Source organism: Enhydra lutris, unplaced genomic scaffold (genome assembly GCF_002288905.1).
Source record: "Enhydra lutris kenyoni isolate GAN:26980312 unplaced genomic scaffold, ASM228890v2 scaffoldscaffold92, whole genome shotgun sequence".
In the NCBI taxonomy this organism is placed as follows: Eukaryota; Metazoa; Chordata; class Mammalia; order Carnivora; family Mustelidae; genus Enhydra; species Enhydra lutris.
Genome location: NW_019154176.1, coordinates 3684008 through 3703151, shown reverse-complemented (window position 1 = coordinate 3703151; position 19144 = coordinate 3684008). Strand labels below are relative to the sequence as shown.

The following is a 19144-nucleotide window of genomic DNA, read 5'->3' as shown; positions in this document are numbered from 1 at the left end:
CATTCCGTGGGTTGCCTCTTTGTTTTGTTGACTGTTTCCTTTGCTGTGCAGAAGCTTTTGATCTTGATGAAGTCCCAAAAGCTCATTTTTGCTTTTGTTACCTTTGCCTTCGGAGACATGTCTTGAAAGAAGTTGCTGTGGCCAGTGTTGAAGAGGTTATTGCCTATGTTCTCCTCTAGGACCTTGATGGATTCCTGCCTCACATTAAGATCTTTTATCCCATTTGAGTTTATCTTTGTGTATGGTGTAAGAGCAAGAGAATGGTCGAGTTTCATTCTTCTATACATAGCTGCCCAATTTTCCCAGCACGATTTATTGACAAGACTGTCTTTTTTCCCTGTATATTTTTCCTGCTTTGTCGAAGATTATTTGACTATACAGTTGCTACTTCCTTAAATAAACAAGAGTATCTAACAAGATTGCAATCAACATGTCAGCCAGAACTACAGTCCTCTCAAAGTTTGACTGAGAGAAGACCTGTTTCCAAGCCCACTCACATAGCTGTTGGAAGGATGGAGCCCCTTGAGGGCTGTTGGCCAGAGGCATTCTTTAATTCTCAGCTACATGGGTCTTTCATGGGAAGCTCTCACATCACAGTTGGCTTCCATCAGAATAAGTAGATAGGTGACAGAGAAACAATAGACAGGAAGATAAAAGCCAGAGTCTTTTTGTACCCTAATCTCAGAAGTGACATCCCATCAGTTTTGCATGCTGTGCTAGTTGGAAGCAAGTGACTAGCCCAGGATACACTTAAGGGGATGAGTCTCCACAATGGCATAAATATAGGAGGTGGAAGTCATTGGGAGCATTAAAATCTGCCCACCATGCCGCCCTCGCCCTTTATCAGGACATTGATCTCTAAATACCACAAGACTCTGGAGGTGTCTCTCTGCTTCCCAACATGGTCTACAATGCATCATACTAAAAGGCTCTCAACAAAATTCCCCTACAGAAGATCTGACATGAAGGCAGGAATTGCCTCTGATTTGGCATTTCTGCAGATCCCACGATGTTGATTTAGGACATGTAGTTGGAAGAAGCATATGCAATGTCTCTTCTACCACCAAGGTCCCTCCCTTGACATTACACCAAGGTATAGCCATTCTATGCTGAAATTCAACAAATGTCCCTAGTGGTTTATGATTTCTGTAAATCGAGAAGAATTCATTTTCCCCAGAGTGTATTTCCTTTATATTACTATGTGTTCACAAATCCTAATGTTTAGATAAATGTGATTTGGGCCTGTGGGGTTTTTTCTGGTTGACAAAATAAATTGTATGCAAATGATGTTCCCTTGACATATATACCTACACACACAATGGAATATTATTCAGCTATAACAAAGAAGCAAATCCTGCCATTTGCAACAGAGATGGATGTTAAGAGCATGGTGCTAAGTGAAATAAGTCAGAGAAAGACAAATATTGCATGATAGCTCTTATATGTGGAATCTGAAGCAGCCAAACTCATAGAAACAAAAAGTTAAAAAGTGGTTCCCTTGGCAGGGGGAGGGGATTAGAAATATGTTGGTTAAAGGGTACAAACTTCCAGATATAAGATAGATAAGTTCTGGGATCTAATGTACAGCATGATGATTGTAGTTAACAATACTGTGTTATACATTTAAAAGTTGCTAAGAAAGTAGATCTTTGGGGCACATGGGTGGCTCAGTGGGTTAAAGCCTCTGCCTTCGGCTCAGGTCATGATCCTGGGGTCCTGGGATCAAGCCCCGCATCAGGGTCTCTGCTCGGCAGGAAGCCTGCTTCCTCCCTCTCTCTCTGCCTTCCTCTCTGCCTACTTGTGATCTCTGTCTGTCAAATAAATAAATAAAATCTTTAAAAAAAAGAAAGAAAGAAAGTAGATCTTTAATGTTCTCACCACAAAAATGAAATGGTAATTATGTGACATAATGGAAATGTTAGCTAACTCTATGGTAGTAATCACCTTGCAATATATTAGGGTACCAAATTGACACATTGTACATCTTAAGCTTACACAATATTGCCTATCAAATATTTTCAATAAAGTTGAAATATAAATATACCAACCACAGGGTAGATGATGATGATGATGGTATCTATATTTACTTGGTTCTTACCATGTGCACATTGTCTTTTTTTTTTAAGATTTTATTTACCTATTTGACAGAGAGAGAGATCACAAGTAGGTAGAGAGGCAGGCAAAGAGAGAGGAGGAAGCAGGCTCCCCACTGAGGGGCTCAATCCCAGGACCCTGAGATCATGACCTGAGCCAAAGGCAGAGGCTTTAACCCACTGAGCCACCCAGGCGCCCCTGCACATTGTCTTTTTAATCCTAGAATGCTTTCAGCTAAATATCATTTAAAATGAAGGATTAGAGGCCAAAAAATTATTAAAAATATATCCCAGAGCACTCAGGCAATGAGAAGAGCTGATTTTGCAAACCAGATTTTGGCCTACAAAGCCTATATGTTCAAACCATACACTGGCCTGTTAATATATTGACAGTTTGTCCTTATTGATCTGCTACTACATGCTAAATCATGTTATGTTCAGCACATTTAATATATCTTCTCAACCAGCCTTTCATTTAAGCGCTCTTGTTGTCATAACTCTATAGATGAGAAATTTAAATAGAAAAATGTTATGTATCATACTCAAAGCCACACATCGGGTTACTTATAAATTACTGGGATGCTTATTTAAATTAACTTCCTTAATGTTATAATAAGATTTTCCATTTGATGGGAAACTACCATCTGATTGAACCATAGCACAATTATTTACAATTACTGCATGGCCTTGGAAGATAAGCTCTATTGCACCTAATTTGCTGCTGAGAATTCTGAAGCTCAGAAACGAACTTTTGAGTTGCTAAAATTTTCAAATTTTTGAGCCCATATTTGGGCAGTGGAGTATTTTCCTATCTCACATTTTTTTCTATCTCTGTTTCCTATTTTTTTTTAATTTCTTTTCAGCAAAACAGTATTCATTGTTTTGCACCACACCCATTGCTCCATGCAAGATGTGCCCTCCCTAATACCCACCACCTGGTTCCCCCAACCTCCCACCCCCCCTGCCCCTTCAAACCCCTCAGATTGTTTTTCAGAGTCCATAGTCTCTCATGGTTCACCTCCCCTTCCAATTTCCCTCAACTCCCTTCTCCTCTCCATCTCCCCTTGTCCTCCATGTTATTTGTTATGCTCCACAAATAAGTGAAACCATATGATAATTGACTCTCTCTGCTTGACTTATTTCACTCAGCATAATCTCTTCCAGTCCCGTCCATCTTGCTACAAAAGTTGGGTATTCATCCTTTCTGATGGAGGCATAATACTCCATAGTGTATATGGACCACATCTTCCTTATCCATTCGTCCGTTGAAGGGCATCTTGGTTCTTTCCACAGTTTGGAGACCGTGGCCATTGCTGCTATAAACACTGGGGTACAGATGGCCCTTCTTTTCACTACATCTGTATCTTTGGGGTAAATACCCGGTAGTGCAATTGCAGGGTCATAGGGAAGCTCTATTTTTAATTTCTTGAGGAATCTGTTTCCTACTCTAATCAAGAATTGTGACACCACATCCAGGGGGCTGTGTGAATCTTCCAGTCTTTTCCTAGGCACTCACCCAAATCCAAATCTGGAAACAAACAAAAACCAAAGTGCTATCTCTGGATAGAGTCTACTATTTGACATTAAATGACAACATTACTTTCCCACTTAACAAGGTTCTTTGGCTATCACTTAGGTTTGAATAAATGGATATGCAAATATGGAAATGTAGTAATTTTTATTGGATGGTAACTTCCCCTAAATGTTTGGCTTCATCATCTGTCAATTTCATGCCTTTCTTCAATATTGAAGCTCCATACCAGTGTAGTTGGTAGGTGATTTACCTCAGAAGTGAAAGGTAAATTAAACTAGTTGTTGAACAGGTTTTCAGAGAACCAAGATTACAACCAAAAAACTATATATGACATTTCTAAAGAAAGATGGGTACTCTTATTGAAGAACCAAATGGAGGTGCCTGGGTGCCTCAGTCAGTTAAGCATCTGTCTTCAGTTCAGGTCATGGGATCGAGCCCCAGGTCAGGATCCCTCCCTGAGTGGGGAGCCTGCTTCTCCCTCTCCCTCTGTCTAACCCCTTGCTTATGCTCTCTCTCTCTCTCTCTCTCTCTCTCAAATAAATAAATAAAATCGAAGAAGGAGGAGGAGGAGGAGGAGAGAAAGAGGAAAAGGAGGAAGAGGTGGAAGAAGGGGAGGAGGAGTTGGAGAAGGAGGAGTTGGAGGAGGAGGAGGAAGAAGAAGAAGAAGAACCAAATGGAGCCCAAAGACTGATTTACCAATGACAGAAGACAAGGAAGCATGGTAACAAAGTGAAGTTCTAAACAGCCATTACTGCAGAAAGAAAAGAACTCATCTTTGTTGACAATATAAACCTTTGCTGCTGAGGATTTTTTTAAATGAAGACAAAGCACTATTTATTTATGATGAAATCTGTGACTTAGTAATCCTCAGGTATCATTAGAGTCACCCGTCTACTGGAAATATGTACTTAGATCTAGTACTTAGATCCCAGTTGTACACTCCTAACAAAGATATATCTTTAAAACCACCTTTATCTTATGAGCTTATTTTGTAATATTCCAACTGCACACAACTCATAACATACCTTTCTCCTTATGTTATAATTTAACATTCAGGGCTCGGTCAAGAAAAAAGATATCAGGGGCACCTGGATGGCTCCATTGTTTAAATGTCTGACTCTTGTTTTCAGCTCAGGCCATGATCTCAAGATCATGGTATTGAGCCCCCATTTGGGCTCCATTCTCAACATGGAGTCTGCTTCAGATTCTCTCCCTCTCCCTCTGCCCCTCCCCCCACTCACGTTCTTTCTTTCTTTCTCTCTCAAATAAATAAATAGAAAAAAGAATTCAAGCTAATTATTTTAATAAAGAGAATTGAGTGTAGGTAGTTGGTTAAATAGCTTCTGTAGGACAAAACAAAAAGTGAAACAATGTGGTGAAAAACAAGAAGCCAGTAAATACCAAGGGCCTAGGGGTTTAAAGGGAGTAGTGAACTTTACTTAATTTTAGAGTAGAAAGACATTTGCTGGCCATTATTAAAAATATGTAACATCTCTTAACTACAGAAAATGAACTGAGGGTTACTGGTGGGGAGGTGAGCAGGGGGATGGGTTAAATGGGTGGTGGGTATTAAGAAGGGTACTTATGATGAACATGGGGTGTTGTATGTAAGTGATGAATCACTAAATTCTACACATGAAACTAATACTACACTGTATGTTAACTAACTGGAATTTAAGTAAAAATTTGAAGAAAGAAAAAAATGTATATATATATATATATATATATATATATAAAACAAGAAAGCCAGAGGGAAAATAAAGCAGTGATTTCAAGAGACTCACCTTAGTATTACAAGATAAGTATAGAAAGATGAGTTTGAAGCAGAGAGACTTAACCAGCACAAAAAAAAAGTTTACAGTATTGGAGGTCAATAATTTGAAGAAAACATTTGAAAAAAAAATCATTGCCTGGAACTACAATAATTTTTTTCACAACTTACTCTTTTGAGCTTGATCTCTTTAGGAACTCACATCTAAACCATCTTGGGTGTTTTTTAAAATCCTCATACCTAGACACACACCTGTCCAACTAAGTCAGAATCTCTGGTGATAAGACTCAGTCATCATTATTTATAAGACTCCTCAGGAGAGTCTAACAAAATCCATGGTTGAGGACCAGTAAACAGCATCCTTAGACATTACCCACATAAACAGCTTTGAGAGATGCAAGATTGGTATGGAAAGTACACAGGAACCATGGAAAAGAATATAAAATTTAAGTATATGAAGAGACTTGTAGGGGCACCTAGGTGGCTCAGTTGGTTGAGCATCCAGTTCTTGGTTTTGGCTCAGGTCATGGTCTCAGGATCATGGGATAGAGCCCTGTGACAGGTTCCAAGCTCAGTGAGGAGTCCGCTTGATGTTCTCTCTCTCTCCCTCTACCTAAGCTGCTCCTCCCCCTCTCAAATGAACAAATAAATCTTTTAAAAGAGACAGAGAGAGAGAGAGAGTTCTACATTTCACCTGGATACCAGGGTCATTGAGAAGAACCTCTCATGCATTTGTTATGATGTACAAGGCATCCCAGAATACTCCTGCAACCCAATTAAAAACAAATTTTTTTAAAGATTTTATTTATTTATTTGACAGACAGAGATCACAAGTAGGCAGAGAAGCAGGCAGAGAGAGAGGAGGAAGCAGGCTCCCTGCTGAGCAGAGAGCCCGATGCGGGGCCCGATCCTAGGACCCTGGGATCATGACCTGAGCCAAAAGCAGAGGCTTTAACCCACTGAGCCACCCAGGCGCCCTCTTCGAGGGTTTTTTAAAAAATATTTTTAATGCATATTCTGAAACCAATCTAGCAGCAACTTCTCTCATCCTCTTCAGCCCCGCTTGACCAGCATCCACCTTACCTATTTTTCTTCACATAACTTAATTTCAATTAAATATGTAGGTCATAAGTTTTCACAGTTGAAATTGCATTTAAACTGAGGCCAGCCCTGCTTTCTAAATCGCTCCCTTAACAAACATTTTGTTGATGACAACTAGCGTACCCGGTACACAAAATTACACTCTGTGGAATTTAACTTTGTGGAATAGTAGGAAAAGCAAGACCATCTATTCCTAAATCAAAAACCCGTAAAAGAATGGAATGAGTTTTGTCCAAGGCAAAACTTTAGAGAAAGCTAAAATGAGTTAAACTGTAATATAACAGCAAAGAGGGATGGACATATTTCCGGCCCTACTAGCGATTCTCTTGATAACCAATATGCACCAATTATGTAAGAGTTGCGCCCAAACAGCCAAAATGGAAACTCCTTGAGGGCAGATAAAATAGTCTGTCTTTATACCCACATCTCAACACAGGGCCTACTACAGCACAGATGCTCAGAGAATGTGTGCCAAATTGTGGACATTAGGATGGCTACAGAACTCAACCAATCATTTCTACTTCTGAATGCATTCTCTTCTCAATGGAAAACAACACCTTGAGGAACCCCTGGAATATTTTAAAAAGTAATATTCATATATGAAACTTGAAGAGGAATGGGAACTATAAGACTGAAAAAATAATGTGACCAAGAAAGCAATATTTGCTGTTCTACATGTTTGGTTGCTGATTTTTTTCAACCCACACTTCAAAAAGGATTGTGCACATACTGAGATTAGCCTGTTCTTCTGAGGAACCTCCATAGGGCACTCTTGATATCCCTGTTCCTCAGGCTGTAAATGAAGGGGTTCAGCATGGGAGTGACTACGGTGTACACAACAGAGGCCACCATATCCTTCCTGGGGGAAGGCAACAGTGCTGACCCAAGGTACACTCCAATAGCAGTTCCATAAAATAAGCAAACAACTGACAGGTGAGAGCCACAGGTGGAGAAGGCTTTATACTTCCCACCTATGGATGGGACTCTCAGAATGGAGGAAACAATTTTATAGTAAGAGAAAAGGATCCCTGAAATAGGGAGAAAACCAGAGATGGCACCAACAAAATACATGATTATGTTATTAGTGAAAGTGTCCGAACAGGCAAGGTTTAGGAGCTGAGAAGGGTCACAGAAAAAATTAGAAAGTTTCATGTCCTTGAAGCAGGTAAGTTGTAACACAATCAAATTGTGCAACTGGGAGTCCAAAAGGCTAACAAAAAAAGACAACAAAACTAAAAAGCCACAGAGGCGGGGGTTCATTATGACTGAGTAGTGTAGAGGGTGACAGATGGCCACAAACCGGTCATATGCCATCACAGTCAGAAGCATACCATCCATACATCCGAAAAGGATCAAAAAAGACATCTGAGTCAGGCAACCCATATAGGAGATGACTCTGCTCTGAGTTTGGATGTCCACGATCATCTTGGGGATTGTGGTAGAAGTGAAACCAATGTCAGCCAAGGACAGGTTGGAAAGGAAGAAGTACATGGGGGTGTGGAGGTGGGGGTCAGAGCTGACAGCCAGGATGATGAGTAGGTTCCCAAGCACTGTGACCAGGTACATGGACAGGAACAGCCCAAAGAGAAGGGGTTGCAGTTCTGGATCATCTGAGAGTCCCGTGAGGAAGAATTCTGAGACACGTGTTAGATTTTGTGGTTCTGTGTAGCTTGGACACCTTCTGAAAAAGAAAAGAGGGTTGGAAAAATGAAACAAATGGGCATCCAGCACTGTGTCCCTATTGTATATTCAAGCAATTCACAAATAAATTATTCACTCTTGTGGTCATACACCCTAGTGCCTTCAGGGGTATTTCTCAGTGTGACACATCCTATTTCTTGGAACTCATTTCCTCATTGGTTTCTTCATTATTCACCTCTCTCATACACATTTACCCTAGAGAAACTCTCCTGAAGGGTATCAGAGAACCAAGAACTGAGATTTTTTAAATTTTGATGCCTCCTCTGTGCCAAAGTATAGGCTCTGGGGACTCAGAAATAAATGAGACTCCGTTGTTTCCCTCCATATGCTAAAGATGTACTTGTATAAACAAAGGTGAAAAGTCCTGCTAAAGCTGTAGAGAAATCATAATTTCAGGTCACCAGATATTTAAGTCTAATGACATGAGAATTAGTTTTATCATTCTTAGTAATAAAATATCTAAAATTTAATTTGCCCTTGGGGGAACCTGAGTGGCTCAGTTGATTAAGTATCTGCCTTTGGCTCAGGTCATGATCTCAAGATCCAGCTCCGCCTGGGCCTCCCGGCTCAGCAGGGAGTTTGCTTCTCCATCTCCCTCTGCCCCTCCCCCTGCTTGTGCTCACTCACTCTCTCTCTTTCTCTGTCTCAAATAAATAAAATCTAAAAAAATTTTAATATGCTCTACTTTATGCATTCATCGCATATTTATTGCATGGAAGGCATCCATTTTAATCCTTATTAAGTTGAGGTGTGCCTGGGTGGCTCCATAGGTTAAAGCCTCTGTCTTCAGCTCAGGTCATGATCCCAGGGTCTTGGGATGGAGCCCAGAGTCCTGGCATTGAGCGCTGCATCGGGCTCTCTGCTCAGCTCAGGGAGCCTGCTTCCCCTTCTCTCCTGCCTGCCTCTCTGCCTACTTGTGATCTATGTCTGTCAAATAAATAAAATCTTTTTTCAAAAATCCTTATTCAGTTGAGCTGTATCAACTAGGAATCAACTTAGGTGATAGCCCTAATTCTCAGAGATACCAGGGACTTGCCCCATAGCACACTAATAATAAGTGAAGCAGATAAGTTTCAAAATTAAATTGTCATACTCTGAGTCCCATGAACTTCCTTGCTTCCAGAATTTCTGAAAGTTTTAAGCAGAGGTACAGAGGTTTTAACTACAGGCACATTTGAGATACATTTTTAACCTTATTTTGTTTCCTGAGTAGAAATGGACCTTTTGTGTCTCCTTTTGTGATTAAGTAGGCTGACTATAAGAATGGACGAGGGGGGCGCCTGGGTGGCTCAGTCAGTGAAGCATCTGCCTCCTGGCTGAGGTTGATCCTGAGTCCTGGGACAGAGCCTCACTTTGGGCTCCCTATTCAGTGAGTATCCTGCTTCTCCCTTTCCCTCTGCTCCCCTGATCCTGCTCTCTTTCTCTTACTAGCTCTCTATCTCAAATAAATAAATAAAATATTTTAAAGAAAGGATGGAGGAGGAGGTGAAGAGTTGAAGCGAAAATCCAGGAACAGGGATGAGAGAGAGAGAGAGAGATCTCCCTGAATAATCATGTGCCAACTCTGTATGGTCACTGCCTATGATTTCAGCCATTCTTCCTATAGTTGATGCAGGAAGTACTATCTACTGCTCTCCAACAGTGATCTGCCAGAAACCCCTAGAGGGAGTGACATAACCATTTGGGGTTGGCAGGGGAGACTAGTCTGATGCCCAGATTCAAACATTCAACCCTTTCTAAGTCATGACCTGGCACAAGTTACATAAAATGCTACACTCTTTTCATTTTATGTAAAATAATAATAATGTGTGCACTTACAATTTGGAATAGATTATGCAGATGAAATCAAACATGCTAAGTAAAACACATACCTCAGAGCCTGACATTTAGGAAGCCCTCAATAAAAGTACATTGTGTTGTAGATAATGGTCAATGTCATCCTCCTCCTTCCAGTTATCATAATCTTACTTCAGGATCATTTTGGAGTAGCTTAGGGAAAGGTTAAAGAGATCCACGTGTGGTTGTGGTGGGGGAGATGCCAACCAAACCTGAAGCAGTGAGAGTGGAAGCATAATTCTTCATGAAAGTTCTCAGAACCCCACCAGAACCAAGAAAACAAATTTCACAGGGCTCTCATCTGGAAATTTTTTTTTTTAAAGATTTTATTTATTTATTTGACAGAGAGATCACAAGTAGGGAGAGAGGCAGGCAGAGAGAGAGGAGGAAGCAGGCTCCCCGCCGAGCAGAGAGCCCGATGCGGGGCTCGATCCCAGGACTCCGAGACCATGACCCGAGCCGAAGGCAGTGGCTCAACCCACTGAGCCACCCAGGCGCCCCTCATCTGGAAATTTGAAACCGATGCCCTCCCATCTGTCTACCTGGTATCATCATGTTTGTGTTGTGGAAGAGGAAAAAATGCTCCTGACAGTCCCTCTTCCAATCACTGTCCCCCTCAGAACTTACCGGGCTGAGATGCGTCTCTGTTGGAACATGACCAAGGAGTACTGATCGCTTGTCTGGTGTGTGATAAAGGCTCAGAATCCCTCCTCAGGACTGGCAGGAAGGCAGACTTGGCTGAGAACTTCTGATGCAGATGCCCACAAAGGGAAGAGACACAGGTATGGAGCTACTGTCTTAGAACCTTCAAACTAAAACCTGGAGACAATTGCCAATTATTTACAATTGTATGATTTGGGAGGCTCAATGCACAAAGCTAGTTAGCTAGTTGGCCCATGTTGTCCCAACTGCCGAGGACTTGATAATGGTTTTGTGTGTGTGTGTGTGTGTGTGTGTGTGCGCACGCGCGCATGTGCGTTTTCAAGGATTTTATCTGTTTATTGAGAGAGAGAGAGAGAGCAGTGGGAGGGGTGAGGGAGGGAGAGAGAATCTCAAGCAGACTCCATACTGAGCATGAAGCCCGACATGGGGCTCCATCCCATGACCCTGAGATCACAACCTGAGCCAAAGCCAGGAATCAGACACCCAATTGACTGAGCCACCCAGATGCCCCAGGACTTGCTAATGTTAATAGAAGAGGAAAGGGAAACAAGTGAATGTTTTGGGAAGGGTCTGGGTTCTTCCTCTCCCCAGGAAGAAATTCAGCCGTATTTCCTTGCTTCTTCATTCCAAGTTGTAGAATCGTAACATAAAATTCAGACTTTTTTTTCTTTTTTCTTTTTCTTTTTTTTTAGGTGTTTTTTTTTTTAAGATTTTATTGACTTTATTTGACACACAGAGGGAGAAATTACAAGTAGGCAGAGAGGCAGGCAGAGAGAGAGGGGGAAACAGGCTCTCCACTGAGCAGAGAGCCGGATGCAGGGCTCGATCCGAGGACCCTGAGATCATGACCTGAGCCGCAGGCAGAGGCTTAACCCACTGAGCCACCCAGGCGCCCTTTTTTAGGTGTTTGGTAGAAATTTATTAATTGATTTATATATGCACTAATGCTATATACAATCATACAGTTTTAAAAATAGTTAGCAAGAATTGTTATAGAACCATACATTTATGACATCATTGGGAAGCAAGGATTAATTGTCCATATTTTTTAATGAAAGTCTCATTCTCAAACCTTTCATTAAAAAAGTTTGTTAAAATTATCATTTAAAAAGTATCAAATAATTGACATACTTGATATGTCAGATGTCAACTTTCTCCTTTTCTTTTTTGCCCCTCTTTACTCCCATGTTTAAACTCCATTGTTTAAAGTCTACAAGTATATATGATATATCAAAACTAAGGAACTTATTTAGTTATTTCACACATTTATGTCAAGATGGTCTACCTTTAGTTTGCCTTGGATGTGTTTTATAAAGCCTATATAATAAACAGTATGAAATATTGTTTTTCAGCTAATATAAATGAGTGTACTTTGGGTTCCAATTTTATATTATGAACTGCACATGAGAGGGAGGAAGATGATCTGTAAGGACACTTCTTATCCTAAAGCTTATTACTCTAGAGAGAGTTGTCACTATCTTGGATTGCCATTTATAGAGAATATTAAAGAAATAGAGAATATTAAATAGAGAAATAGAGAATATTAAAGAACAAATTATTTAAAAATAGAGTATTCAAGAACACATTATTGCTCTAATGAAATAATGCTTGTACATTTCAGACTTTTTTTTCAATTGAATCATTTGGTGTGTGATTTTGATATCTGTAAAATGATTGTATGAATCATGAAGTTGGACAGAATTCAGTCTTCTATACAAAGAATGTGATACCATTTCCATTTTCTCAGTTAATATTTGCTCTAAGGATAACTTTCTATTTTCATTTCTTTAGTTCTTGCTTGGGTTGGCATTTTATATGTTGGAGATTCACAGGTTATTTTTAAGATTTTATTTAAATTCAAGTTAGTTAATTTATAGTATAATTATTAGTTTCAGAGATATAGTTTATTTTATTTTTTTTTTATTTTTATTTATTTATTTATTTATTTGACAGACAGAGATCACAAGTAGGCAGAGAGGCAGGCAGGAGAGAGAGAGGAGGAAGCAGGCTCCCCGCTGAGCAGAGAGCCCAATGCGGGGCTCGATCCCAGGACCCTGGGATCATGACCTGAGCCGAAGGCAGAGGCTTTAACCCACTGAGCCACCCAGGCGCCCCGAGATATAGTTTAGTGATTTATCAACTGCATCTAACACACAGTGCTCATTACAAGTGTCCTTCTTAATACCCATCACCCAATTACCCCGTCCCCCACCACCCCTCCAGCAACCCTCAGTTTGTTCCCTATAGTTAAGAGTCTCTTATGGCTTGCCCCACTCTCTGTTTTTATCTTATTTTATATTTCCTTCCCTTCTCTTATGTTCATCTGATTTGTTTAATTTTTTGCTAATTTGATTCAGACTTCAGTTCTGTTTTTCTCTAATTGGATTACACTGGTATTAGAAAACTATTGATTTTCACATATTTTTGGTAACTGATACTTTATTTAAATACTTCAGAGAGCCTCTCATAACAATACAATCAAGGTGTTGGCCAGGGCTGTACTCATCCCAAGGCTCAACTAGCAGAAGTCCACTTACAATCTCACTCATGGGGCTGTTGGTAGAATTCACATGTTTGCAGGTTATTAGCCAGAGAATTTCCTCAGTTCCTTGATACGTGGACCCTTGATGGGGCAGCTTATAACATGGCAATTGAGTTCCATCAACCTGAGCAACAAAGAGAGCAAGAGAGAGGCGACAGCAGGAAGAAAGCTGCCTTCCTTCCCACCCTCCTCCCACTCTATTCCTGGAAGTTATTTCCCAGCATTTCTTCCATGTTCTCATTGTTGGAAACAAGTCACTGTGTCTATTTCACTTTCAATAAGAGGGACATACACAAGAGCAAGAAAACCAGGAGTTGGGGAACATAGGGAGCCTCTCAGGTACTGCCCACCACACAAGTCTCATCCTCTATGAGAACTTTATGCTCCAAGCACTTCAAGACTCATGTCATATCTGTCTGCTTTCCAACATAGTCCCAAATTTGTCACACAGCAAAAATTCCTAGACAAATTGGAAAATGGGTAGAACTTTCTCTCCATTGGGTATTTCAGCAGATCCCACTTCACTGCTTCTGGTGACACAGGCTCAAGTAGACTCCCTGGTTTCTGTTATACCAGGAGAGCCCCTCCACCACTGGTAAGCCAATTCATAGCCATTCCATTCCCAAATTTAACAGATGTCCCCAGTGGTTGTGATTTCTGCTAACTAGAAAGGAATCAACTCGCTCCAGAGTATATTTTCTTAGATTTCTGTGGGGTTCTCAGCTCTTGAAAACAAACTATGGTTTTGGTTTATCTGTTTTTTCTAGTAGATAAACAGAGATGTGGATAGTTGTACTTCGTAACTTTCTAAGTCCTATCTTTGCATCTTTCCTGACATGGATGGACCTATGGGCTATGAGGTTAAGTGAAATGTGTCAGTCAGAAAAAAACAAATATCGTATGATTTCATGCCTATGTTGAATTTAAGAAACAAAACAAATGAACAAAGAAAAAAAGAGACAAAAAAACAGACTTTTAAAAACAGAGAACAAATTGGTGATTGCTGGAGGAGAGATGGGTGGAGGGATAGGTGAAATAGTTAAAGGGGATTAAGAGTACACTTCTCTTGAGGTGCCCGGGAGGCTCAGTCAGTTAAGTGTCTGCCTTTGGCTCAGGTCATGATCTTGGGGTTCATGGGATCACCTCAAGTTGGGCTCCCCACTGAGTGGGTAGTCTGATTCTCCCTCTACCTCTGCTCCTCCCCTCTCCATGTGTGTTTCTCTCTCTCTCTCTCTCAAATAAATAAATAAATAAAATCTTTTAAAAGAGTACACCTATCTTGATGAGCACTGAGAAATGTATAGAACTGTTGAATCATATTGTACCCCCGAAACTAATAAAACACTATATTTAATTGTACTCGAAAATAAACAAATAAAAAAATACCAAGTTTGAGAACCAGTGACATACCTCCATTCACATAACCTGCACAAACCAATTGGATAAATAAGTGATTTGTATGGAAAATACACAAGAACTGTGGGAAATATGTGAATTTTAAATATGTAGAAGGAAAATTGCTCATCTTTCTGGGATGCTTGGGTAGCCAATGATAAAGCACAGAGTCTCTGTAGATACAATAAAATTTACTCATGCAGTAATTATGATATACAAGGGACCCCAGAATACTCCCTCAGTCCCATTTAAGACATAGGGAAGAAAGCAATTTTCAGATGTTAAGCGAGGAGAGAGATGAAAGCCATGACAACTACAAAAATGATGTGGTGAGAGAGGTAGGATTTCCAGGTCTAGGTGCTGAGTTTTGCTGCACTTTCCAACCTACACTCCAAATGGATGGCATGGGTGCTGTGATCAGATGGTTTTGCTGAAGAGCCTCCACATAGCCCTTTTGATGTCCCTGTTCCTCAGGCTGTAGATGAAAGGGTTCAGCATGGGGGTGACCACAGTATACACCACTGAGGCCACTGCACCTTTCCTGGGAGAACGTGAGACAGCTGAACTGAGGTACACCCCAAGGCCTGTTCCATAAAACAAGCAAACAACTGACAGGTGGGAGCCACAGGTGGAGAAGGCTTTGTGCTGCCCACCTGTGGATGGGACTCTCAGAATGGAGGAGACAATTTTATAGTAAGAAAAAAGGATCCCTGAGATAGGGAGAAAGCCAGAGATGGCACCAACAAAATACATGACTATGTTGTTGGTGAAAGTGTCAGAACAGGCAAGGTTCAGGAGCTGAGAAGGGTCACAGAAGAAATGAGAAATTTCCACATCCTTGAAATAGGTGAGTTGCAACACAACTGAATTGTGCATCTGGGAGACCAACAGGCTGATGAAAAAAGATGTCAAAACCAGCAGGCCACAGAGGCGGGGGTTCATGATGACCAAGTAGCGCAGGGGGTGACAGATGGCCACGAACCGGTCATACGCCATCACAGCCAGGAGGAGACTATCCAAACATCCAAAAAGCATAAAAAAAGACATCTGAGTCAGGCAACCCATATAGGAGATGGCTGTGCTCTGAGTTTGGATGTCCACGATCATCTTGGGGATTGTGGTAGAAGTGAAACCAATGTCAGCCAAGGACAGGTTGGAAAGGAAGAAGTACATGGGGTGTGGAGGTGGGGGTCAGAGCAGACGGCCAGGATGATGAGCAGGTTCCCAAGCAAGGTGACCAGGTACATGGACAGGAACAGCCCAAAGAGAAGGGGTTGCAGTTCTGGATCATCTGAGAGTCCCGTGAGGAAGAATTCTGAGACACGTGTTATATTTTGTGGTTCTATGTAGCTTGGACACCTTCTGAAAAAGAAAAGAGGGTTGGGAAAGTGGATCAAGTGAATGGGCTTCCGGTACTGTGTCCCCATTGCATATTCGAGCAATTCACAAGTAAAATATTCACACATGGGGCCATATATTCCAGAGTCTTCAGCAATCTTTCTGGTCTCAGATCCAATTTTCTTAGAACTGTTTCCTCATTGATTTCTGTGTTATTCACATCTCTCTATACATGCTTTAAAAACACTCAACTGAAGAATGTTAGAGGAGCATGAACGTTTGGAGATAATTGACAAATCCATCATTACCACAAAATATTCTTTTTTTTTTAAAGATTTATTTATTTATTTGACAGAGAGAGATCACAAGTAGACAGAGAGGCAGGCAGAGAGAGAGAGAGGGAAGCAGGCTCCCTGCTAAGCAGAGAGCCCGATGCGGGACCCGATCCCAGGACCCCGAGATCATGACCTGAGCCAAAGGCAGTCGCTTAACCCACTGAGCCACCCAGGCGCCCACCACAAAATACTCTTAAAGAAGCATACCGAATAGGAAACATTCTTCTCCCTTTAAGGAAAAAAAAAATCATTCTAATTAAAGGACACTTAGAAACAGCCTTATTTTATTCAAATAAGTGCAAGAAATTCCCTTTAGAATATTGATAAGCTGTATAATTGCTAGAACTACATTATTGACACTCTAAATTAAAATCAAATGTTTGTAATCAGAAAGATTTTTTTGATGTGTTCATTATCTTCAGGGGTTTTCATCAGTCTCTGGTTTTTGACATCTCTCCATGGAAATAAATGCTCACTCAAATATGTGGGTTGTCTTTATAAAGTCTTTTTAAATATAACTCTTTTTTTTTTTTAAAGATTTTATTTATTTATTTGACAGACAGAGAACACAAGTAGGCAGAGAGGCAGGCAGAGAGAGAGGAAGGGAAGCAGGCTCCCTGCTGAGCAGAGAGCCCGATGCGGGACTCGATCCCAGGACCTTGAGATCATGACCTGAGCCGAAAGCAGCGGCTTAACCCACTGAGCCACCCAGGCGCCCTTAAATATAACTCTTAACTGTGGGCCTGATAGACTTCAAATTTTGATGAGTATGTTTGGGTTAAATGCACAAAATCATGCGGTATCACTGACCCCACGGATGGTATTAGTGTACAATGCAGCTCTGAGTTATTAAACAATAATTAATTTGTAAAAAATACTTTCTTCCTATCTCTCATCTTATGCAGGATTAAATATCAACGTTACACAATCTCAGGGAAATGGACACTGGTGTTTGACACCGCTCTTTGGGGGTTTTTTGGTCTCTATTTTGCAGTAGTTTGGCATTGGTAAAAGGGCTTATATGTATTTCTAAACCCAAACATTTGGAAGTGCTCTGCCCTCATGAGATCCAACTCTCTTATTTATAATCAAGGAATTTAGGACCATACAAGGCCCCCAGAACCAGGTCTGAAATCTATCCTTCTTATGCTTCCTTAACTTCAATCTTTACTGAAACAAGGAGAATTCTCCTTAATTCATTCTTTTAAAAATTCCACTTAAGAGTCTGGGATTTTTTTGTTTGTCTTTTTTTATTTGTTCACTTCTTTTGTTTCTTAAATTCCCCATATGAGTGAAATCATATGGTATTTGTCTTTCTCTGACTTATTTCATTTAACATGATACCCTCTAGGTCCATCCATGTTGCTGAAAATAAAGAAATAAGTAAATACATAAGTAAACAAAAAAATCAATTCTCCTTAAATACAAAAATTTTTTTAAGATTTTCTTTTTAAAGATTTTATTTATTTTTATTTTATTATTTATTTGTCAGAAAGAGAGAGAGAGAGAGCGAGCACAGGCAGACAGAGTGGCAGGCAGAGGCAGAGGGAGAAGCAGGCTCCCCACAGAACAAGGAGCCCAATGTGGGACTCGATCCCAGGACGCTGGGATCATGACCGGAGCCGAAGGCAGCTGCTTAACCAACTGAGCCACCCAGGCGTCCCTAAGATTTTCTTTTGAAGCAATCTCCACACCCAACCAAACCCACGACCCTGAGATCAAGAGTCGCACGCTCCACTGACTAAACCAGCCAGCCAACCCTAAATACAATTATTTTTAAATAAATTCCCTGAAGGCAACTCTGATATTCATTTCTCTTGACAGGTTACACTGTGGTTTAATTTAGAGAAAAATCCAAAGATTAAAGTACAAAGACTAACATAACAAACACCTGGGGAGTTTCCACATTGGTAAAATGGTAATAACAACTGAACTCACCTTATTGGGTTGTTTGAAGAAATTAAATAAAACATAAAGTGCTCAGACCTGTGGTTCTCAATCCTAGTTGATTATTATACTTACCCATTAATATTGTAAAATGTACTGATGTCCTGTCCACTGCCTAGAGCCAATCAAATAATAATCTTTACATGCACGATTCTTGGTGGTGCTAATGTACAGCAGGGTCAAGAACAATGCTTTAAGATATTGCCGGGCACCTAGAATATGGTCAATGAATATTACCTATGATTGCTATAATGAATACCCAATAGCTATATTAAAATATAAGCATTTACTAATATTTGCTTCCAGACTCGTATTTTACAGAGATTTGAAATATTACTGATAAAATTTTAGCTTTCTTTAAATCCCTGCATGATCTCATTGCCCTGCACATTTGTCCCCCAAAGCAACGACTGTCATTAATTAGGTGGGTATATTTTCTTTGGGTGTTTCCATGATGTTATTATTTATGTATTTACAAAAGGTTTTCTTGAAAATTTACCTAAATAGTAGGTACTAGCACACTGCATATAAAGTGTCCTTATTTACTACAACATTGTGTTTAAATCTAGATAATAACACTTCAAGTGATACATAGTATTAACTGAGGAATTAACTTCATTCTGTTTATCAATTGCTTATTTCAACAACCCTATGAAAAACCTTATGCCTTTCTGCGTATCATGCAAGTAAGAATTTCTAAATGACAGCTGCATGGAGGATATTGTGTTATAAAAATCAATGCAAGTTCAATTTCACTACTTATTGCCTATATTTGTTTTCCCAGAAAAATTAGTTGCTATCAACTACATGCTATTATTAAAGTATACAATCAGAAATATTTCTCAAGTATTTAGTTACAGTCATTCTGTGATAGCTCCATATAAAAAT

The 19144-nt window shown here is 40.2% G+C and overlaps 2 protein-coding genes across 2 annotated transcripts; both read right to left on the bottom strand.

The window, feature by feature from the left end:
• Positions 1-5760: 5760 nt before the first annotated feature.
• On the bottom strand, positions 5761-8221 carry LOC111162417 (putative gustatory receptor clone PTE01). Its single transcript, XM_022526824.1, has 2 exons — positions 7246-8221; positions 5761-5840 (listed from the first exon to the last, which is right to left on the bottom strand). The coding sequence occupies exons 1-2, from the start codon at positions 8063-8065 to the stop codon at positions 5761-5763; spliced, it is 900 nt and encodes a 299-aa protein (XP_022382532.1). The 5' UTR covers positions 8066-8221.
• A 6832-nt stretch (positions 8222-15053) lies between these two features.
• On the bottom strand, positions 15054-16036 carry LOC111162551 (olfactory receptor 18-like). The gene is given in 2 exon segments (XM_022527046.1): positions 15054-15814; positions 15817-16036. Coding segments are annotated over 2 exon segments (828 nt in total). The 5' UTR covers positions 15884-16036.
• Positions 16037-19144: the final 3108 nt, after the last annotated feature.

Coding starts and splice junctions, on each gene's coding strand:
- LOC111162417 (XM_022526824.1), bottom strand. CDS start 8,065: ATGTACCTGGTCACAGTGCTTGGGAACCTACTCATCATCCTGGCTGTC. Junction 5,841..7,245: donor CCTATGGAGGTTCCTCAGAA/GAACAGGCTAAT, acceptor ATACTTAAATTT/TATATTCTTTTCCATGGTTC.